General features: G+C 35.0%; 2 protein-coding genes and 1 pseudogene across 2 annotated transcripts; 1 reads left to right on the top strand and 2 right to left on the bottom strand.

The window, feature by feature from the left end:
• Positions 1 to 2,892: 2,892 nt before the first annotated feature.
• On the bottom strand, positions 2,893 to 3,916 carry Tas2r42 (taste 2 receptor member 42). Its single transcript, XM_031381020.1, has one exon. The coding sequence runs from the start codon at positions 3,846 to 3,848 to the stop codon at positions 2,913 to 2,915; it is 936 nt and encodes a 311-aa protein (XP_031236880.1). The 5' UTR covers positions 3,849 to 3,916; the 3' UTR covers positions 2,893 to 2,912.
• Positions 3,917 to 8,988: 5,072 nt separating this feature from the next.
• On the top strand, positions 8,989 to 9,355 carry LOC116098383 (annotated as a pseudogene).
• A 4,360-nt stretch (positions 9,356 to 13,715) lies between these two features.
• On the bottom strand, positions 13,716 to 14,666 carry LOC116098380 (taste receptor type 2 member 109-like). Its single transcript, XM_031381018.1, has one exon. The coding sequence runs from the start codon at positions 14,664 to 14,666 to the stop codon at positions 13,716 to 13,718; it is 951 nt and encodes a 316-aa protein (XP_031236878.1).
• Positions 14,667 to 24,309: the final 9,643 nt, after the last annotated feature.

Genomic DNA, 24,309 nt, shown 5'->3' with positions numbered 1-24,309 from the left:
TTCAGAGGAAGACCAAGAGTGTCAAGTAATCTGGACCCTTGGTGGCTCTATTAAAATAGAAAAGGAAGGTTGTCTTTTAAATTTGAGTGGATGAAGGTTTAATTTGGGAGTTGAGTATGCTGATTAGTGATAGAGTATAAAAACCTTGGCTACCTATGCATACCAAAGCTTCTCACAGAAAAGCTGCTTGCTGCTTGAGGACCGAGTTCCCTTAAGGATTTATTTCTATCTTTTATAAACTGTGTTCTTCTCTGTTAAAATAAAAATAATGTCATTCACAAATGGGCTAATGTTAGATTTAGATTCTATGTTTATTGGATTATTAAAGGCTTGCCTTCATTCCTGCCTTCTTTGATAAAAGACTAGCATTTGTTCAGTTCATTTTGTTTGAATATTACTACTTCCTCAAATTATTGAAACTTGTCTTTTGGAAAGCTTGGCTGAAGAGTTTACTGCTTACGACTTGGTATATATAATACCACGAAACTGCCTTTTCCTTCTGTCTGACTCACTAAAATGTTACATGAGCTACATGTAAATGTTTGCTGAGAAATGAAGAAGCAATTTAGTTCATGAGTATCCACCATATGAAATGTGCCCCTGATTATGTAAGGATACAGAAAGATGCTTTAAGCAAATAAGGATCAGAGGCTGGGAGGCAGACTCTCAGTAGGGCTCCTGGTATTTTCTTTTAAAACATTTGTGAGGCATGGAAGAAGAAAGAGAGGGAGGAATGGGAAAAGAGGGAGGGAGGGATGAAGAAAGAGAGAGACAGAGAGAGAGCTATCTGTATGTAGCCTTTCTTAAATCCCATGGACTGTCAAATGAAATTCAGCTTCTGAACAAAATGAAAGAAAGAAAGAAAGGAAGGAAGGAAGAAAGAAAGGAAGGAAGGAAGGAAGGGAGAGAAAGAAAGAAAGAGAAAAGAAAATTTAAGCTGTGGGACCACTCCAGAAGGCTGAGAAACCCACAGAGCCTTTATGAAGAGACAAGGCAGCAGAGAATGAGCCTGCGGACTCTGCAATATCTCCAGAATAACCTTTAACAGGCAGGTCTTATGGGATGATGCTTTCAAAAATTGGTTTCATGGAGCTGGAAAACAAATGGTGGAATGAGTCATGTGAAACCTGAGAGAAGCAGAACTAGTGATGGGGTAGCACCCACAGATATGGGAGTGCAGACAAAGGAACATGTTGTTGCCAAGTAGGGTTGGACTTTATGTCACCTGGAGCCTTGGGCCACTACTGAACATGCCTAGCCAATATGATACTTGGTAGGCTGCCCAAAGGTATGGAACCACTGATGCTGCCTCTCCTGCTGCTCATCCAGCTAAAAGTAGGAAAATACAAAGATGCACTGATGCCCACAGGCTGCATACACGATGGTCATGCCCTGACACTAAGTCACCTGGAACTAAAGACAGGGTGGTATGCAGCAGCCTGGAACTCTTGAAGGTCCTTTCCCCAAATATGGTGTCAAACCACATTATCACCCTGATTGGGCAACATCAGGATATCTGAGGTGAAGAACAGATCAGTTTTTGAATTAAGCCTCCTCAAAAGATCCTGGTTCTTGCTGCCAGAGACCATGTTGATGTCCATGGTCTGCAATACCACCTGAGCCATGATGATGTTTGTGGTCCACATTGTAGTCAGAAATCATGTTGATGTCCCTGGTCTGTGCTGCTGCAAGCTTCTATGGGCAAGGAAACTTCTTTTGCAGAGGTATTGTAGTATTATGAGAATACTACATAACTGAGAATAAGAGACATCAAAAGTTTGTGTAACAACCCCTTGACCCCTTCTCCCAAGCCCACAGAAACCAAAATAGTTCATAGAAGAAGCTATTAAAGACAGTCCTTTAAATTAGTGATAAAAATGCTAACGTGTAGCTCTTCACAGTTGATGCCCGATGTTGGTGGTGGTGGAATGGCAGCTTAATTTTATTTAAGGAGCTTCCCACTCGGAGTTTGGCCATGATCCACTGAGAATGTAGGCAACACAATTTGGACTTGGTGTGATTCTCTCTCTTTTTTGGGGGGAGGGTGCAATAGTGGAAGGGTAGACCTTTGAGGAGTAGAAAGCAAGGGTGATTTGAAATAATTAATAAAAATGTTACATTGGTGGTGTTGGGAAGAGTCCCCTGGAAGAACACAATTTCTAACAAAACCTGGGTTTGTATAAGAACATTAGAATATGATTACAGCCAGCCCAGGTGCCATATAATTCAAACCTCAGAGTGTAACCTCATCATTATGTAAGGACCACAACAGTAATGAGTCTAAGCTGTGGAGACTGAAAACATGGCTCAGCAGGGAAGAGCACTTGCTCTGGCAGAGGATTCAGGTTAATTCTCAGTACCTACTGTTACTCACAATTTGTAACTTTATTTCCAGAGAATTTGATGCCCTCTGCTAACCTCCCTGGATACTAGACACATATATTGCAAAGACAGACATGCAGACAAAACACTTTTATACATAAAGTAAATAAATACAAAAAACAGAGAGCTTTAAAATAATTTCAATTGTGAGTTGATGTTTTTCTCTCTGTAACTTTAGATTTTATTAAACTCCTATCAACATTTTGCTTATCTTCTATTGAGGTTTATAAGTAACTTTGATATCTAAAGAATCATGAACCTTCCCAGTGAATTTTAATTTCATACCTTTTGCCTGTAAAATTAACTATTCTCTTTAAAATATTTGAGACTGTAAGTTTTTACTAGCAATGCTGTAAACAAACTATAAAAAGATTGGTTTGTGTTTTATAACCTGACTATTAGATGATGTTTTTCTAATGAAAAGCAATATGCTCTAGAAGCAGTTCAAGTATGTTCAGCAGTACTTAAAAGAACTTAGAAGACGAAGAATTCACCAGTGACCTCCCAAGTCTCCCTGCTAAGCTGCTGCCCTAGTGAAGACTGGAGAATCTATGAAGGAATAGGATCAACTCTTGAAGCTGGCTTTTAAGATGTTGCAGGACTCTCATGGCTCTCTGTCGAAGCTTGCTATTTCCCAGGATGAGAATAACTGAGTGAGTTAAGGGAAAGATGTTTAATGTTAACAAAACAAATTTAATTGACTTGTTCATTGGAAACAAAAATACTAACCACCGTGCCACCTGCATGCAAAAAATGTGAATTATAAAGAGAATGAGGAAAGACACCAACATTTTCATGGCCTTCTTGTGGATCTTGGTTCTGGAGTCTTCAGAGGTGGTAGAAATCAGGTCAAGGTTTCTGGAGTGCTTCACAAAGGACAAAAATAAAAGTAGTAGTGATGCTAGGGACACAAGAAATGGGACTAAATACATCATATCAAAAACAATTATCTTTTGAAAGGCAGTGGTCTTAATTGTATCTGAAGATAAAGTCAGATTGCGTTTAGGGATCACATAAATATCTCCCCAAACAGAAAGAGTTTCAACCAGTAGAAAATAGAAGATCAAGAAGAGAAAAGAAAATACAAGAAAAGCAACAAGTACTCCTCTCAGCCTCCACTTCAACCAGAGGAAAAGGGGATGGGGAAAGTGGGCTATTTTGAGTAAGTAGAAAATGCTGAGGCAGGTGGCAAGACACGTTGACAGTTGATCAGTTATAACCCAGAATATATCAGAGCATTTTGCTAGACTGTAAGAATAATAGGAATGAGGAGCTAGGTCTACAAGAGTTGCATCAACAAATAGCACCAATATGCAGCTGATTCTAGAAGCTGCCAAAGAAACCAGTATGAAGTTGATGAAGGTGATTTTTTGGTTCTTGACCCAGTCAGAGCAGTTTTCCAGTCCAATGAACACATTCCCTAACATTCCAGTTATAAATACTGCTATTACCAGTATTAAATACATTTGATCCAATCCCGTAAGCAGTTGAATAGTAAAAGGGAATCCACACTTTTATCAGTTTATCTCGTTGATAAGTTTCCAAACAAACTTCCACAGAAAATCATACTTTTCCATATTTATCTTGCTCCTTTTTACTGTCATTTCAGCTTTGATTGGAAACATCTTCCATTGGGTAGAGATTCACACATACTTAAGGAAATTCTTACTCCTAGGTTTTTGTCTTTTGTTTTTCCAACTTTAATCCTATACTTAATCTATAAAGATCTGTTTATGAATGCAGCCTCGTATTTTTATTTAAAGGTGTTTTAAAAGAAATATTAAATCCTAATCCAGACAGTCTCTATGCCCACATCATCTCTTGCATTTCTTTAAATTTCCCAGTGATGTACTGTCTGAAAGGATGGAGTCAAATATATTAAAATATAAATTTGAATCAGTTTTTTTTCACTGATTTGTATAATACATTCCTCCTCACCCGAAATACTACACTCTGTGGAGCCAGATATCTTTGTTACTATTCAAAGAAAGTACTAAGAGAATTCTCAATAATTTAATTATGGATTCCATAAACATGCACTGCATTTGCTACGTGTATGACTTTTTATAGAATAAAGTTTTGAAAAAAAAGATAACATTGAGGAACACATAAAATAACAACAAAAAGAATGAGAGAACTATTTTTTAAAAATAGTGTAAATACAGAAAATAAGTAACTATGTACTTAAAACATAGAAAGAAAAGAAACGGTACTTCGATCTTGGAGATACTTACAATTTATGAAGAAATAATAAGTTAGATTTTGGATGTACCAAACAATCTACAAAAGGATACCCAAAATAAAACTATTCTTCTGAGATTAAAGCCTTCTCTTCAGTAATTTGCTGTAGTTTCCTTTTAGATGTTTCTCAGGTATGTTTGCCTTGTCTTCACAGTTAAATAGATTCCCAGGATTTGAGCTCTATCATTTTATATGTTGCATTTGTTTTGGCTAGAGGCATGACAGTGGCAGTTTATATTTAAAAGACAACTAGAAAATTGTTTTAAGTGAGATCTTTTAAAAGAAAAGGAGACATACCTCTCTCTGTGTGTGTGTGTGTGTGTGTGTGTGTGTGTGTGTGTGTGCGTGTATGTGTAGATAATGGTATTACAACAAAACTAAAAGAAAATAATAAAGAAATTTTGTAGTTTTACTTTTGAAAGGGTGAATGATAGTTTGGGCCAGATTCACCTATAAAGATGGAAAGAAACTCATAATGATGACAACTTCATGAAGAATCAATGAAGCTTTGTGACAAATGTGGTATTAGTACCAGAACCAGACATGGTGCACAGACTACTTCTTGTGTACCTGAATCCATGACATTTTCCTACACCAAGGAATAATCAGAATATGAGCATTTGCGGGAGGAAATAAAGTAGTAAGAGAAAGTAGAAAAGATATACAGTGGTGAGCTCTGGCATGAGCATTCACATCTCTGTATGCTATCTATGTGGAAATATAGAATAAGTATTTGGTGCCTGTGACTGCCCTTCAAAAAAGGAATTTGTACAAGTGAACTGGGGAGCTCACTAGTGCATACTTGGTATCACTAGAATTGATATGCAAGGATATAAAGAACACCAAGAATGAAGACACTAAGTCATCAGATGCAAACAAAAGAGTAAAATCATAACACTAAGTGCTTTCATAAAGAAATCCAGAGATACCCCTTCCAAAAAATTTAACAGCATACCTGCAAGCTCTAAAATAGAAGTGACCACACCCAAGAGGAGTAGGTGGCAGGAAATAGTTAAAATCAGGATTGAAATCGACCAATTAGAAATAAAGAGAATGAAACAAAGAATCAACAAAACCAAGAACTGGTTCTTTGAGAAAATCAATAAGATAGATAAATCCTTACCCAAACTGACTAGAGGGTACAGAGACAGTATCCAGTTTACTAAAATCTGAAATGAAAGAGACATGTAACAGAAACTGCAGAAATTCAAAAAAGCAGCAGATCCTACTACAAAAGCCTATACTCAACAAAACTGGAAAATCAGAATGAAATGGATGATTTTCTAGGCAGATATCACAAACCAAAGTTAAATCAAGAGCAGGTAAACAATCCATACAATTCCACAACCCCTAAGGAAATAGAAATTTTCATCAAAAACCTCCCAACCATAGAAGGTTGGTGTCAGATCATTTTAGTGTAGAATTCTACCAGAATTCAAAGAGTTAATACCAATATTCCTCAAATGTTGTGGTAATTCACCAACCCTTGGTTATCCCTGCTCTCAGACACCCCTTTTCTCAGAACTCTCCAAGCCCAAGTCAAAGCTGGTCTGTGGCAAATTCCAAGCCAAGAAGAGAAAAAGCTGTTGAAAAATAATGGGTTGATACTTCATGTACCCATTCACAAAGAAATGTGCCCACAAACCTGCACACACATGGCACTGAGATGAATGCACACAAAGACATTGAACACAAGTGAACTTACTTGTTAAAATAATAATTTTAATAAGTAAATTTTATAAGCGCTCATTGAAAAATTTTGACTACGCTTTAGTAGTTTGGGCAATGACATCCAGAGCATAAAATTCAGACATGTAAAAAGCCAGGAAAAAAGAACCAAAACTGGAGTTTGTATCACAGTTCTTTGATCATTTATATTATCTTTGTCTCCATAGTATAATAATATTTTCCATTGTTATATTTATTACTCATGTGCCAACATGTACTTATAAAATTATAAAATTCCACATTTCAACTGAATGCATTGTTTTGCTAAAATGTATAATGTCTCAAAGAAGTATGATTAATAAGTATGTGCTAAATAAACATAGGTGTGGTTTTGGTTTTATAATGAGTAATATAATACAGTTTCACTTTCAAATTAGGTTGACTCATTTTTTTACCCTCTCTTAGACTGTCATGTTTCCTCCTTGCATCAATATCTTCTATTGTGTGAGTTGTTTTGATAATTACAATGTTGTTTTTGTCTTACCTCCAACTATGGAGAATACTGCCCTTACTTATTAAATAAGAAACACACACTTATTAATATGCAAAGCAATCTCTGAGATATATCACTGTCTCTTTCACCCAGTAAAAGTCCTTCACATCATGTGTAATCAGTTTTAATAGCTCACACTTTCCATTGCCTGTTTGTTGTATCTTTGTTTCTACAAACCAACTACATTAAAGAAAAATGCATATATACATTATTTTCTACTTCATTTGGAAAATATTTTATGTGGAATCTTAGGATAAACTACTACAAAATGTAAACTCTTCTAAAAATTTTTTAAATTTTATTTTATTATGGTATGAGCACAAATATTTTGCCTCCCTATAGTGTGTATACCATGCACATGCCTGGAGCCCTCAGAAATCAGTAGAGTGTGCCAGACTCTTTGCAACTGGAACTACAGCTAGTGAGCTATTATTTGGCTGTTGCAAATTGCACTGCAGTCCTAATTTCAGAAGACATTAACAGAATAAGAACCTAGTGAAATACACTTGACTTTAGAATTCAAAAGAAACTTCTTGTCACCATGTATATTAGTATTCCCAATATGTCTACTGAGCTTCATAAATGTATCAAATACCAACACATATATATTCATCTTTACTTATTTAATATAAAGTATTCTGCAGGATTATCTTTAGAATTTATTCAATTATTAGCCTTTTTGGAAAATTTGCAGGAGATATAAAGAGACACAAAGATAATCAGTTTGGTTTCTATTAGAAGTCACAGTGTGTTTGTTATTGATCTTTGAATGTGAAAGCTTATGTCCCACATTTTATTGGGAGGAAATTTCAAGGTTTTCTAAGTTAGAAAATTAACCATCTTTATAGCAAACACAATATAGTAGAGCTAGAAGGGAGATGTAATGGTTGATATTTACTGTAAAGTAAGAATAATTTTGTAATTTTCCATCTATAAAATGTATTTGATAACAGTTTCATAACAATGTCTTAACATCTTCAAATAAAGCAGCTCTAGAGGTAGGTAAAACTATGAATTCAGTTAGCTGAGGTACTGTATCTCCTGATCCAGTTAGTCCAGGTCACCAGTACTGTGAAGACATTAGAAAAATTTCAAGGAAAAAAAATTAATTCTCTCTCTCTCTCTCTCTCTCTGGATGGGATGATGCTTTCTTGCTCATAAACTCAAGGACTGTGGGAGTATGTGTGTGTGTGTGTGTGTGTGTGTGTGTGTGTGTGTGTGTATGTGTGTGCATGTGTGTTTAATCTCCATGGCTATGACATCTTAATTTCCATAATTAAATTCAATCAACATTGGGGTTTTGTGTGTATGTTGAACTTTCAGGATCTTTTTACTGTCTTTGAACGAAAAAATCAGGAAAACACTTAATAAACTGCACAGTGCTCAATGCTTTGCATGGGATACACTGTGTTTCAAACATCTCAGAAGACTGGCACCCAGATTGTATGTTTATGCTGGAATATTCTACATCAGGTACTGAAGGAAAGTTTCATTTCTCATTTGATAGCTTGCAAATGAAGACATTATTTTTCATAGTTTTGTCATTGTTAACTTTATCTAACATCTGCCTCATTTTGAGTTGATCAAGTATATATGTCAGTTAATATTTAAAATTGAAAGGGTATAGTAGAAAGAAAATGTCTAAATTACTAGATAAAACCTGATCTTCTGCAGTTGATTTGAATTGTTTATTACTACCAAGGAATAATATTTTATAAACTATTGCATCAGAGCAAAGGATTAAAGAAAATGATCTATAGAATTTTCCTAATAATCTTTTGTCTTTTATTCTCTGAATTATCATAAAAAGCAATCTTCCATAACATAAGCAAACCTCTGTCTCCTACAATTTTGTACACTTTCTATTTGGCTTTCTGAAAGTTCTAAGGAAGGGACTAGAGATGGCTTAGTAGGTTCTTTTCCAGAGGCCACAGGTTCAATTGCCAAACCCACATGGTAGCTCACAACTGTTTGTCACTACAGTTGTAGAAAGTCCAATGCTCTCTTCTGACATATGCAGCACCGTGCATGCAAACAGTGCACAGAGCAGATGTAAAACAAGAAGAAAAATAAAACGCACCCCTACACATAAAATAAAATAATTCCTCCAAGATGGCTAAAGTGGAGTAGAAGAAGTAGACCTGGACCATTTGCTGGACATGTCCTATGAGTCTCTGGAGTAGTTGTATAGCACCTACCAGAGGTGTTGCCTGAACCATCACCTGTGTTGGAAGCAGGATTCACTACTCAGGTACTTGAGAAAGGCTAAGGAGGGCCCATGCATGGAAAAGCCAGAGGTATTAAAGACTCACCTGAGGGACATGATCATTTAGCCTGAGGAGGTAGGCAGCATAGTGGGTGTACAAAGGCAAGCCCTTCGAACAGTTCGATATCAAACAAGCATTGATCAGCCACTGCCTGGGTGATTTCTCCATCACCTACAGGCCTGTAAAACATGCTTGGCCTGGTATAAGTGCCACCTACTCCTCCCCCTTTATTCCATTCAAATAGTAGCCATGACCAATAAAGAATCAAATAAAAGGAAGAACAAAGGAAAGAAAGAAAGGAAGAGAGAGAAAGAGAGAGAGAGAGACAGAGAGACAGAGAGACAGAGAGAGACAGAGAGACAGAGAGACAGAGAGACAGAGAGAGACAGAGAGACAGAGAGACAGAGAAAGAGACAGAGACAGAGAGAGATAGAAAGAAAAAGATTCTAAGGAAATAAAGACGTGAAACTTTATCCCATAGTTCTCTAAGCAATCCTCAGAACAAACCTCCCTTGTTCATATTCGGAGTTAAATTACCTCATAATTTTCACAAGTGAATTGTTCATCTTAACAGACAAGGGAACTCCTTTTTAGTAATTAAGATTTATCTCTTCAGTATTGAAGTAGTTTATGGATGCTCCTAAATTCTATTTGGTTTTATCTAAAATTGTGTTGGAAATGGATTCTTTCTCCATAAGAAGAACCCACCTTAATAAATTATGTTATTTTAAACTTAATTCTTGTTTGTGGGGGCTGGTGAGATGGCTCAGCAGTTAAGAGCTCTGACTGCTCTTCCGAAGGTCCTGAGTTCAAATCCCAGCAACCACATGGTGGCTCACAAGCATCTGCAATGAGATCTGACACTCTCTTCTGGAGGGTCTGAGGACAGCTACAGTGTACTTACATATAATAAATAAGTAAATCTTTAAAAAAAATCTCGTTTGTGTATGTGTATTGTGCACATGGGTATATATATGATTAATGCATACATATAGGAGACTTGGAAGTTCAGGAGAGTTGTTGGATTCTCAGAAACCAGGTTTACAGAGGATGTGAGTTGTAGCCTGAGTATTGGGAACAAAAACCACAAAGCAGGTCCTTTGCAAAAATCTATAAGTGATTATAACTCCTGAACCACCTTTCTAGCTCTGTATTGATACAGAAGATAAATCCTTATGCCCTTTTACATTTTTATTAGTAAGAAATTATTTTGTCATTACAGAATTTCAAATGTTATGTTCTAAATTGTGTCCTCTAAAGAATTTGTATTTGAAAGTATTGTTTGACTCCTTCTCTTTCACTAAAACACTGCCTGTTTTTCTGTGTCTTTCACAGGTAATAGAAATTATTCAAAAAAAGAAAAAGACATATCTTGCAGGCAGTAAAAGGAATCTGAAGACCCATGGACTTGGCATGCTGCTATAGGACTTGGCATGCTGCTATAGGATGGTTTCACTCCTGGCATGCTGCTATGGGATGGTTTCACTTCTGGCATGCTGCTATAGGATGGTTTCACTCCTGGCATGCTGCTATAGGATGGTTTCACTCCTGGCATGCTGCTATAGGATGGTTTCACTTCTGGCATGCTGCTATAGGATGGTTTCACTCCTGGCATGCTGCTATAGGACTTGACATGCTGCTATAGGATGGTTTCACTCCTGGCATGCTGCTATAGGATGGTTTCACTCCTGGCATGCTGCTATAGGATGGTTTCACTTCTGGCATGCTGCTATAGGATTTTGTATCATTACCTTTGGTTTCACTCCTGCTTTCTTCCTGCTTTTCTCCACTAAGTCTGAATTCCTCTTTTTAACAATCGAAAGGATTATTGTGTACCATTTTATGTTGGAATATGCAATTTGATTTTTGATTGTATAGGAGGCACAATTAAGAGACTGCATCTACCTTGGGTCTCACAAAGTACTTTAGCTTTTAAACAGCAATAAAAATATAAAAAGATGATAGGGTTAGAGGGTGTTGGGGTACACGAATTTTACATTGTGATATGATCATGAATAAAGCTATGGGTGTCAGTGTAATATGTTGTTTTGAATGAGAAGTGACCCATATAAACTCAGGTATTACTACTGTCCAGGTCTGTAGCACTTTTGAGGGATGGGGTAATGCCTCACTGAAGGAGTACATCACAGAGGACAGATTTGAGAGTTTATAGCCTCATTCTACTTCCATTTATTCTCTCTGCTTTGCATATGCAGAAGTTATAATGTCCCGGTTTCCTCCTCCAACTGCTGGCTGTCATGTCTCCTTCATCAGCATCTGTTTTCTCATAATATTGCCATGATATCTTATTAGAGCAGCAAGAAAATGGCTAATACAAACACTTCTACAATAATACCATTATTTCAAATACAAAAATTGTTCTATAAATCATTATAAACACATACACATATTATAGTACTTATAGCTGGTACTTATGTTAACAAAAAAATTTATATGATAATCCTAAAAATATCAGATCTGGGACAAAGTGAAAATATTGCATGGCAACTAAGAGAACTAAGGACAGATCAAAATAGTTTGTCTCTGAATTTACAACATTCCAATTCTCTATGACCATGGAGTCATCATTCAGACTCTTCTTTATCCATCATTCACATGGACCTGAAGGAAACTTAACATACCTCTAGGAATTATAGCTCAATAATTGAAATACATAGAACTTAGTTTTCAAGATTCCCATATATCTCTGGTGTATATTGTAAATCATACCTTTATCAGGAATATAGGAAAGGCTCTTAAACTTTTTGCTTCACTGTTAAACTGGAATTAAGAGCCATATTCTCTATTAAATGTGACTGATAGGTACATCACACAGACCCTGAGGTTAACAGGGAGTCTATGATTTTTTTTTTGTCTTGCCTTGAAACTGTTTTGCATTTGGTAGGCAGGAATGTTTGCTTTAAGAAACAAAATGTAGTTTATCTGCTACCAACTCTAACTGGGGATGTCTTGTATTTTGTCTGATTTTGTGTGGTGTGTTCCCTCTTTTGAAGGATGTTATTATCACCTTCCACCAAATTCTTATATTCTGCTGAATCCTGGAGTAATCATGTGAAAAGTAGCAGTTTTCATGTGTGAGAACGCAGATGGATTGAAGGCAGAGACACTTAGGGTTACACTTAGGAGTGTACCTCAGTATAGAAAAACTTTTCTACCATACATAAGGTCATGCGTTTAGTTCCTCAGACCAAGAAATATATCTTGAGAACTGCTTGTAAGGGACGTTCAGTTTCATTTCAGATCTTCTGTTTCTCAGTCAAATATATTCAAATGATGCAATGAATCGATGTTAACTATACACATGTTTCAATGAATGACTGAACACTTTGTGGGACTATGTGTATTATATATGTATTATATGTATATTACATTATATACTATGTGTATTATATGTATATTATGAATTCAACCGAGAAATTTGAAAATTTTAAGGATAAAAATGTGTCTAAACAAAGGACATTTCATCTCTACTAAAATTCGGAAGCATATCACAATGAAGATTTAACTGCATAAAACACTGGGTATCTGCCCAAAATCTATTGCATAGGTATCATATTCTACAAGTAATTCTTTGAAACCATTTCATAAATATAGTTAATATTATAGGTTTTTAAATTCTACTGTGCAATAAATAGTAAGAATAGGTATACACTTGAAGCTTTGCTATTGATTGTGTGGGGGGTCATCAATATCATATTTCACATATTAGTATGGATCTATAATATTAAAAATATCAAAAATAACCATTTCAAATTAATATTTTAAAACTATAAAAATCTTGCATGTCTTATAATTATGCATTAAAATAAAATAGATTATATTTCATTCTCTAAAATAATATGCTTTGTACCTAGAAATGTAAATTATGTTGTCTTAATAATTATGAAAGTATTTTAGAATGGTGATAATGAAACTAATAACAAATATGCAATAACTCAAACACAGTAGCATCATGATTCTGAAAAATTGTCAAAAATAATTCCAAATTGAGCTCTGTATTAATAAAATACCTGTATTTTCAGTGGTTTATAATTCTATATTATACTATACATTTCTTCTCCAGTTTTATCTACATATTTCATATTATATGGCTTCAATTATATGCTTTCATCACAGTTTCTTATAGATATTAAAACATATCTGATATATGTCATAAGTCAAAATCTCTGTGATTATTGGTTGATCCAAAATCTATATAATTTTGATATATTTATGTTTTAGTGAAATGTAAACAGGTCATTTTGATAGGTATATTAAGAAATAACCTAGGCCGGGCGGTGGTGGCGCACGCCTTTAATCCCAGCACTTGGGAGGCAGAGGCAGGAGGATTTCTGAGTTCGAGGCCAGCCTGGTCTACAGAGTGAGTTCCAGGACAGCCAAGGCTACACAGAGAAACCCTGTCTCAAAAAAAAAAAAAAAAAAAAAAAAAAAAAAAAAAAAAAAAAAAAAAAAGGAATAACCTTGTACACAATTTGCTAAATTAATAATAGCTTTAATTAGTGGTTGTTGCAAAAAAAACACCAATTTCATGCAGTCAGATTCAAAGAATATTTAAAAATTGAAAATGAAAATGCAAAGAAGTGTTATTCCACATAATTTGGCCTGCATTTCAGCTGCCACAACACAGAGAGAGAGGCCTGCCTAAGCTTCCTGTCTCTCAGAATCAAGGCATATGAATGGAATGAAGGAAAAGCTATATTTATTATATTATTAAATAAAATGAAATGAACTTTATTCATTAACTTATGTTTCCAAAGTTGTAGTAACTGAGAAAGGATATAAATGAGGTATAGTAGGAAAAAGGCAATCACAGTTTGCAAGGCTTTGAAGTGGGCCATGGTTCTGGCATCTCTGTATCCCTGAACATGCTGCTGCATCCTCTCGTGATGTGTCCATAGGGAGAAGATGAGCAGGAGAAAAGTTGACAGGGACAAAACAAAGGGGACAGACAGGATAATAATGTGGTATCTTAACACCTGTATTTGACAATTTGCATGATAATAATATATAAAGATGTATGATATGTTTATTTGATGATATTCATTTAAACACATGTTAATTTCCAAGTTAACTAGTAAAATATTTAAAAACAAGAGGACCAGAGATAACAGCAGTGTAACGGAAACCACTTTTTTAACTCTCCCCTTTAGATAGAGAAAAGGAGAGTTAGAAAAACTGGCTATCTTGAGAACATAAAAGACACTGAGGCATGTAGCAAGCCAGATGCTGGTATGGTTAGCTATAGTCCACAGATTACTACTGACTTGTATCATTGGTCTAGTCATAAGGAAATATGGGTCCAGTAAGGTAATCAGTAAACCTATTAGCATGATCCAGAGCAGACAAATTCTGGAAGTTGCCAAAGCAGTGAGGATTTGATTAACTAATGACATGTTTTTTCTCTTAACCCAATCCATGCAGTACACTAAGGCTGTGAATCCATTTCCTATAATTCCAATTATTAATTCAATGAATAAAATGACTAGTAGTGTGTTCTGGGTGGTATCAAATATTCTCTTCAAAAGATGCTCCATTTTATGTATTAGTTCAAAAGATGTACAAATGTATTCATTTGAAATGCTACTTTTACCGTATAGTTTTGAAGATTTTTGATGATTTCTGAGTTGATTCTCATAAAAATATTTATACTTAACTCTCCCACACACACTAATAGAAAAACAGAGTGGAGATATTACAGTGATGGAGTCTGAAGCTCTTTCAGTGAAAATGCATCTTCTCACGCCGCTCAGGAGAGTCAGACCAGAGGTGCTTTGCTAGCACACAGCTCCTGTGGTAGTATTTTCTAGACAATGATAAAGAAAAGATTGGAAACTTACAAGCTTTTGTGCAATGGAAAACATACGAGTTCTGTCACCTAAATGTGTTTGCTTCAATCTATGCATTTTCATGTGACTTTTTCTCTTCTGTTTAACTGTATTTGCTTTAATCTATGCATTTTCATATCACTTTTTCTCTCCTGTGGAAAAGACTTTTAGAAATTATCAAGTATATAAAAAAACAATGGAATTAAAACTGATATGGGACTCTCTTAGCTTTTTAAGTACAGCAAATTTCAGAGACCTTACCATATGATGTCTGTATCTCTATATTTTTATCTCTGTAAGTGTCATGAGGATCTTTAATCTTCCAATATTAAGTAGTCTAAACAATATTTCCTCATTATCTCATATGCATATATACATTTGTACAATGCTCACTTGTAAGTATGTATTTATTGAGATTCAAATAATTTAATTTTTTTTCTATAATGTATCTACATTGGCCAATATTATTATGCATATAGATCGTGTACAGTATTTCTCCATATTGGTCAGGTCATGTTTATTATAAGCTTTCCATGTTACCTGATGTAATAGGATTACTATATCCACAAATGTAAGAGGGGAAACTGTACTTGTAGTGTGATTAGTCAACAAAGAATATTAGCTCATCCACAAAATAAGACACCTCTTTATTCCTGGTCTCTCTTTCGACTGGTACAACAGAGTCTTTCATTAGCAGCAAACACCATCAGACTGCAGCTACCTCTCCTTTAAATTCCTTCCTGTATCTTCATTGAAAACATAATTGATTGTCACCAAAGAAGAAGGATGTCACACACGCTAGGAAAGATGAAGAAAGTATACTTTGATATAGTCGTAAATCAGTGTCTAAAGAGTAATACAGGATATAATTTGACAAATTAAGGGATGGTTGCCAAATCCAGTGTAGATGGCAAAGAACAAATATGCAGTGATTTAAAGTTTTTGCCTGATAGTATTTTCAGTTCCAAAAGAAATAGTGCAGAAAGAAAGTAAACAATTTGAAGACTCAGAAGTATTTATCTTTTGATGGTAAGTTCCATGAAGACAGGATAACAGACTGGTGTGGAACATATCAAGTAAAACATTTACGAATGGAAAAACACATAACTTTGCCATAGAGGAAGGATATTCTCTGTATCTCACTTTCTTCCAGGTAGCAAAATGAGGTCAGGTATGCAGAGAAACAAATAGAAACAGGACAAGGGGAGGAGCTGAGTGGAATGGGTACTGACAGTGAGGCTTTACGGGTTTTCAGGAAAATGTCAGGACTTGGATTTCCAGCAAGAATTAGACTCCCCTGTAGGGAGCTCTTCCTGAAGCTTTATGATAACTTTCAGTCTGATTTGTAATCATCATAGTTTCCACCTGACCAACAACAGATCCTGGGGAGAGAGTCTTTCTAAACCAGAATGATATGCAGCATCTTTCTCACATTTCATCTACAAAATAAATTAAAGGTCAACTTGAATTTTTCAAAATCTAGAACACAGTGCATTGGAAATGATACACTTTATTATTTGTCAATTATCTACCAACAAACCAGAACTTTCTTTAAAAGAAGTGCCTCAGAGCAAAGTGCCCTCACCTATTACAAAGCCCATGCTAATGTAACTGTTTTATCTGTAGTTAATTGTATATGATTTTAATTTTTATTTATGACCAGTTATGGACTAATTACACAAAATTTAAATATTCACAAAAAGGCTTAATCAACTACAGGTTCACTTATTTCTCCATGCCAAAATAAGTGTGCTGATAATAATATTTGATGTATATATTTCAATCAATATTTATTTTATGATATTAAAAGGGTCTCTGACAAGCTGAGTCAATTACAACAGGTTTAGGACAATAGACTCACATAGAAAGGAAACCCTTCAATTTATTGAGCTGTGGGCCCTACAGATTATGCAATGCACTCCAAGTCTCCAGCTATACTGACCCATGCTAGGGTGAGTTTTTAGTGATAGAGCTGTCTTTGAGTCACTTACATTTCTATGCATGCATATTTCCATTAATAAACCCAATAAAATTCATTAGGTTTCCAAATTAAAATTTAAGATTTTGATCTGTCACCAGTTCCAAATATGGGTGGGTAGTTGATTATTCATTTCCCAAAGAAGTATTTTCACATCACAGTATTTAAATCCAATATGAAATGGTTGGTTACTCCCAGGAGTTTATGAGCAATATGGAGTTGTTAGGCTTAAGGAAAGTGATGACAAAAGGCTAGATAGGTATGAAAATGGGTGGATCTGGGAGAACTTCAGGAAAGGGTAAAAGTATCAAGTACAATATATAAAATTTCAAAAATTGATAAAAGAGTTTTAAAACATGGTACCTCAATGATAGCAGGTTATTTAGGCAAATCTCAGATGATCACGATCCTCATGTAAATTTTAATTTTTCTATTGTGATCTAGGTACTGAGTTTCAATATTTTACTAGCTGTCATGATAAACCCAAAAATTATGCATGAATTTGCAAAAAACAAAACAGAAGCAGCATTACAATGCTTCTGCATCTTAGCAAATGAGATTATTAGCATCAAGTGAAACAACCTTGGAAGATGAAGAAAGCAAAACATGAAATTCATGAATGGTGCAAATTTATTCTCTTCTAGGAATAATAAGCCAGCATTGAAAGCATTGTATATCATAGTGCTGTCCCTTTTTGTTTGAAGTTAGTCAAATAATTAAGAAAAAGAATTTTAACATGTGACTAGTATCTAAGTGATGATAAAATTTCACATTAGACAGTGAATCACAATTGCATGAGCATGACAGGCAGCATTTTTCAAACAAGAATCTGCATGCATCATTCCTTTGTCCTTAGCTTCTGTTTGACAAAAAAAGGGGGGGATTTTTTTATGTAATGTCAAAGAGATGTGAAAGTCAATATCTGAATGGTAGTTTTTTTTCTTTCAGCTAATGTAGTAGAGAATCCGGAATGAGACTGCCTCTTACTTTCCATTTATTTGTGTAAGCTATGCCATTCCCTTGAGTGTGAGCTTGACTTAATTCACGTATAATAAACATAATAGAAGCATTGTATAGGGATTTCACTCCTGACAGTGCTTGTATTGTTGGCTTCCTGTAGGTAGAAAGGTCTCAAATCTTCAAATTTATCTAAATTTAAGTTTCTCTAAATATGATCATTATTCTATTCAGACCTTTTAAATGGGCTATGTGATAAGACATAGATTCTCTGACCAAAGCCCAGTGAAGATCCAAATCCTGACAATACCCAAGTGAATTTCAAAGTTGGTTCGCTTCAATTTTTTCCCAAAGTAATAACAGGGAGATTTTAAGATATATATATATATATATATATATATATATACACATTTATATAACATATATATATGTTATATATAACTTATATATTTATATATATATATTTATATACACTTATACATATATATGCATATATATATATATATATATATATATATATATATATATATATATATATATATATATGAGGCAGTTGTAATTAAATTAAGCTTTACCTCAATCTTGTTGCTTAAACCTACCCTGTTGAGAGACTGGTTTGTTTTAAAGCCATGAATCATAAGAGAGCTCACGATGTGTTCTTATCAGTAAACCTCAAATAATAGATACAAAAACAACAGAAACAAAACCGATCATTTTTATTATAGAAACTTGATGTTAGTTATGACCTCAACACTCTCTGTAAGTGACTCTATATTTGATCAATATCAGAAACATCCATAATAAGAAAAAGTATAAATTAAACTAATCCCGTCATGAGTTTGACCCCAAAGACTAGAGAGCATAAATATATATATTTTGCTGTGGATCTTAATGACATTAAGAATGTCCTGAAGAAGTCTGGACAAAATTTGGATGGCTGAATTAAGAGAAATCCAACCCAATAATTCTTATAACATCAGGACAGGAGGGTAAATTATCTCCATCTAGTTCTCTGAAATCAGAGATCAATTCATAGTTGTTGAAATTCAAGTTCTCCAACTTGACTTTAGATTCTACCTCATTTCAATCCCATGATGCAGAGACAATATTGCAATGCATTTAAATAATTGACTTGGGTCCTATATGCAAAACTTATTTTAAATGTCTCTTCATTCTTCAAAATTTAATGTGTACTATGATGCTCTGGGAATGGATTTTAACTTTATAGACAGAATATAAGTAAGGAGAACAATGGTTCATAAATCCAAATGAAAACCCAAACAGAACAAAAAGTGATCATTTCAAGTAATATTTTTGCTAAGTGGAAAGTTAATGGAATTTTTTTCTTTTAAAATAATATAAACTAAATATTGAAAGCTTTGGGGATTTCTGATTCTTTCTCTCTCTGTCTCTGTCTCTCTCCTTCTCTCCCTTCCTCCACTCTGTCACTTCTATCTGCCCTCATGGTAATTTTGACAACTCTGAGTGGCACGATATGGAATTACAACATGAATAACTCCTTTTATTTGGTCTGTTGAGTAAGAAGTAAGAAGAGCTGAGTCCAATCCTGTGGCAAATTGGCAGACTTACTGTCTTGCTGTCTCCTTTAGATTGAAGTCGCCCCACTGAGAGTAATGAGAGAAGCTCATAATACCAGGAGAGTAAGAGTTTACTAGGTTAGTGATGGTCCTAGATACACAAGGCACAAGGTCTCTTATCCAAGGTTACTTAAGTAACAACAACTACAACTATCCTGAGACATCCATATCCCTGTAATTAAGTAACCCCATTCCAATTCTCTCATAAACAACTGAAATAAACTTAATGGTTCAATAAGCTGGATATGGGTGAAATAATTGTTTTGTTTTGTGATTAGTGTTTTATCTGGGCTGAACATCTCCTATGGAATATATCACTGCAGATCATTCTACAAATGTTGTTTGCTAATGACATACTAATTGTGATAGATAGACTTAACTCTATCTACTTATATGTGAACTGTGAATGGAATGAAGAAAAAGCTATATATATAACCTGACAAAATACAATGAAAAGATTTTTCTTCAGTATCCATATTGGTCAATATTTATTGTACATATAGATCATGTTTAATATGGTAGAAGTTGGTAAGCTCATGCTTTTGATATGCTTTACATGTTACCTGATGCAGTAGGTCTTCGTTATCCCTGAATTTAAGATCGAAAACTCTTCTTGTGCTGTGATTTGTCAAGATAGGGATTAGCTAATCCACAAAGCCAGACAATTCCTTATTCCTGGCCTCTCCTGCCATTAGAAAGAAACACCATCAGACTGTATCCAACTTCAATCACTGACTTCAATGTCTGCATTGTAAATGTAACTGATTGTCACCAAAGGAGATGAAGGACGTCATAGATGCTGGGAAAGATGAATAATGAGTAATTTGATAAACTGATAATTCAGTATCTAAAGAGCCATACTAAATTTAGGAATGGTTGCCAAATATAGTGTTGATGGCAGCAAACAACATGAAGTGATTTAGAATCTTTGATACTAGTACATTCAGGCCCTGATAGAACAATGAGCAAAGAAGGTAAAAAATTTGAAGACTCAGAATTATTTATCGTTTGTGTGGTATCCACGTAGATAGCATGTTTCTAACAGGCTGGTGTGGCACATATCAAGAAAACATCTTAGAATGGAACAACACACATACCTTCAGTGTAGAGGCAGGATGTTCCCTGTGGCTTGCCCCCTTCCAGATGGCAAAATGAGCTCAAGTATGAAGAGGAACAAATAGATAGATTAGAAGGGGTGGAGCTGAGTAGAATGGTTACTGACATTGACAGTTCATAGGCTTTCGAGAAAGTCTCAGGACTTGGATTTCCAGCAAGAATTACACTCACCTGCAGGGAGCTCTTTCTGATAACTTTATTCTGATTTGGAATCATCATAGTTTCCACCTGACCAACAACAGATCCTGGGGAGAGAGTCTTTCTAAGCCAAAATGACATGCAGCGTCATTCTCACATTTCATCTACAAAATAAAATTAAAAGTCAGCTTGAATTTTTCAAAATCCAGAACACAGTGCATTGGAAATGATACACTTTACTGTTTGTCAGTAATATGTCAGTAAACCAGAACTTTCTTTAAAAGAAGTACTTCAGAACAAAGTAACATCACCTATTCCAAAGCTAGTGTTAATGAACCTGTTTTATCTATAATAAATTTTATATTATTATAATTTCTATTTATGACAACTTGGTGGACTGATTACACAATATTCAAATATTCACAAAAAGATTATTGACTACAATTGTATTTATTTTTCCATGCTAAGAATCCTGGTAATTATAATTTGATGTATATATTTCAATCAATATTTGTTTTGCAATATTAAAATAATCTCTGACAAGCTGAGACAATTGCAACAGGTTTACGACAACTGAATCACCCCTCAAGTTGTTGGGATGTGGGCCCTGCAGCTAATGCAATGAACTTCAAGTCTCCAGCTCTAATGACCCATGCTAGGGTGAGTTTTCATTGACCCTTCATACATATTCCCATTAGTAACTACAATAAAACTCATTGGGTCTCCAAGTTATACTTTAGGAATCTGATCTGTCACCAGTTGCAAATATGGGTGAGTAGATGTTTGTTCATTTCTATAAAGGAGCATTTTCACAGCATAGTATTTAAATCCAACTTGAAAATGGTTGTTTACTCCCAAGAGTTTAGGGGCAACATATATGGAATTATTCCTGTAACAGAACACCAATGGCTTATGCTCTAAGATCAAGAATTGACAAATGTGACCTCATAAAATTGAAAAGCTTCTGTAAGGCAAAGGTCACTGTCAATAGGACAAAACAGCAACCAACAGATTGGGAAAAGATCTTTACCAATCTATATCCGATAGAGGGCTAATATCCAATATATACAAAGAACTCAAGAAATTAGACTCCAGATAACCAAATAACCCTATTAAAAATGGGGTACAGAGCTAAACAAAGAATTCTCAACTGAGGAACACCAAATGACTGAGAAGCACCTAAAGAAATGTCCAACATCCTTAGTGATCAGGGAAATGCAAATCAAAACAACCCTGAGAGTCTACCTCATGCTAGTCAGAATGGCTAAGATAAAAAATAAAAAAATTCAAGTGACAGCAGATGCTGGCCAGGATGTGGAGAAAAAGAAACACTCCTCCATTGGTGGACTGCAAGATAGTACAACCACTCTGGAAGTTGGTTTGGCGGTTCCTCAGAAAATTGGACATAGTACTACCTGAGGACCTAGCAAAACTACTTCTGGGTATACACCCAGATGATGCTCCACCATGTAATAAGGACATATGCTCCACTGTGTTCATAGCAACCTTATTTATAATAACCAAAAGCTGGAAAAAACCCAGATGTCCCTCAACAGAGGAATGGATACCAAAAAATGTGGTACATTTACACAATGGAGTACTACTCAGTTATTAAAAACAATGAGTTTATGAAATTCTTAAGCCAATGGATGGAATAGAAAATATCATCATGAGTGAGGTAACCCAATCACAAAAGAACACACATGGTATGCACTCACTGATAATTGGATATTAATCCAGAAGCTCAGAATACCCAAGATACAATTCACAGACCACATGAAGTTCAAGAAGAAGGACTATCAAAGTGTGGCTGCTTAGGTCCTTCTTAAAGGGGGAACAAAATATCTACAGGAGGAATTACAAAGAAAAATGTGGAGCAGAGACTGAAGGAAAGGCAATCCTCAGACAGCACCACCTGTGGATCCAACCCACGCACAGTCACCAAACCCAGACACTCTTGTGGATGCCAACAAATGCTTGCTAACAGGAGCCTGATATAGCTGCCTCCTGAGGGGCTCTACAGTGCCTGCTAGGGCCAGGAAACCAGATTGGGTGGGTTGATGAGCAAGGGGAGGGGGGATAGGGGGTTTTCAGAGGGGAAACCAGGAAAGGGGATAAGATTTGAAATGTAAATAAAGAAAATATCTAATAAAAATATGGAAGTGTTAGGTTTATGGAAAAATTATGACATGAGGTTAGATAGTTTTGAAAATGGATTGTTCTTGGAAGAATTGGAGAGAGGAGTAAACAGTATTAAAATATAAAATATGAAATTCTCCAACACTAATAAAACAGTTTTAAAACGTGGCACCTCAGTGATATCAGGTTACTTAGGCAAATCTCAGATGAGCAAAATACTCTTGAAATTTTTCATTTTTCTATTGTGACCTAGGTACTGGGTTGCATAGTTTTACTAGCTGACATGATCAAAGCAAAACATATGCATGGATTTGCAAAAATCAAAACAAATGCAGTAGGACAATGCTAGATAATATGCTTCTTCTGCATACTAGTAAACAAAATTGTTAGCTTCAATTGAAACTTTAACTTTGAAAGATAAAGAAAGCAAAACCTAATGTTCATGAATAGAGTCAAAATTGTTCTCTTTTAGGAATAATAAGCCAGAATTGAAGGCTTACTATTGTATTTCACAAGCCTGTCCTTTTTTGTTTGAGCTTTTTCAAATAATTAAGGAAAAGAACTTTGATACATGACTAATAACCATATGGTTATAGAATTTCGAGCTGGACATTAGATTCCAATTGCATGAGCATGACAGGCAACATCTTTCAAACAAGAATCTGCATGCATTCTCTTTTTTTACTCCTTAGCTTTTGTCTGACAAAAATCAGAGGGATAATTTCATATATAATGACAAAATAGACCTGAAAGTCAACATCTGAATGGTAGTTTCTCTCTCACTGTGACTGTAGTAAAGGATCTGCTATGCTAGTGCCTCTTGCTTTCCATTTATTTCTGTATGCCATGTTTTTGAGTGTGAGCTTGACTTACTTCACTTCTAGTCAGTAGAATAGTACTATTGTATAGGGATTTCACTCCTGGCAGTGCTTGTTTCATTGGCTTCCTCTAGGTGGTAAAGTCTTGAATCAACAAATTTATCTAAATTTCAGTTTCTCTAAATATGATCAGTTTTCTAGTGAGACCCTTTGAAGTGGCTATGTGACAAGGCATAGCTTTTCTGGCCAAAACCTAGTGAAGGTCTGAAGCCTGACAAAGCTTAAGTGAACTTCAAAATTGGTTAGCCTCCCCTTTTTCCCCAAAGTAATCACAGGGAGATTTTTATGTCATACATATATATGACCTATATATACATACATATATATATATATGTATATATACATATATGTATACACACACACATATATATACATATACATACACATATATACATGTATACATATATATGTATGTGTGTGTATATATGCATGTATATATGTATACATATATATGTATGTATGTATGTGTATGTATATACATATTTATATATATTATATATATATATATGGAGAGAGAGAGAGAGAGAGGCAACTGTATTTAATTAAGC

Source organism: Mastomys coucha, unplaced genomic scaffold (genome assembly GCF_008632895.1).
Source record: "Mastomys coucha isolate ucsf_1 unplaced genomic scaffold, UCSF_Mcou_1 pScaffold20, whole genome shotgun sequence".
In the NCBI taxonomy this organism is placed as follows: Eukaryota; Metazoa; Chordata; class Mammalia; order Rodentia; family Muridae; genus Mastomys; species Mastomys coucha.
The sequence above is the reverse complement of the archived record's forward strand: the minus strand, read 5'-3'. Positions and strand labels throughout refer to the sequence as shown.

Coding starts and splice junctions, on each gene's coding strand:
- Tas2r42 (XM_031381020.1), bottom strand. CDS start 3,848: ATGTATTTAATACTGGTAATAGCAGTATTTATAACTGGAATGTTAGGG.
- LOC116098380 (XM_031381018.1), bottom strand. CDS start 14,666: ATGGAGCATCTTTTGAAGAGAATATTTGATACCACCCAGAACACACTA.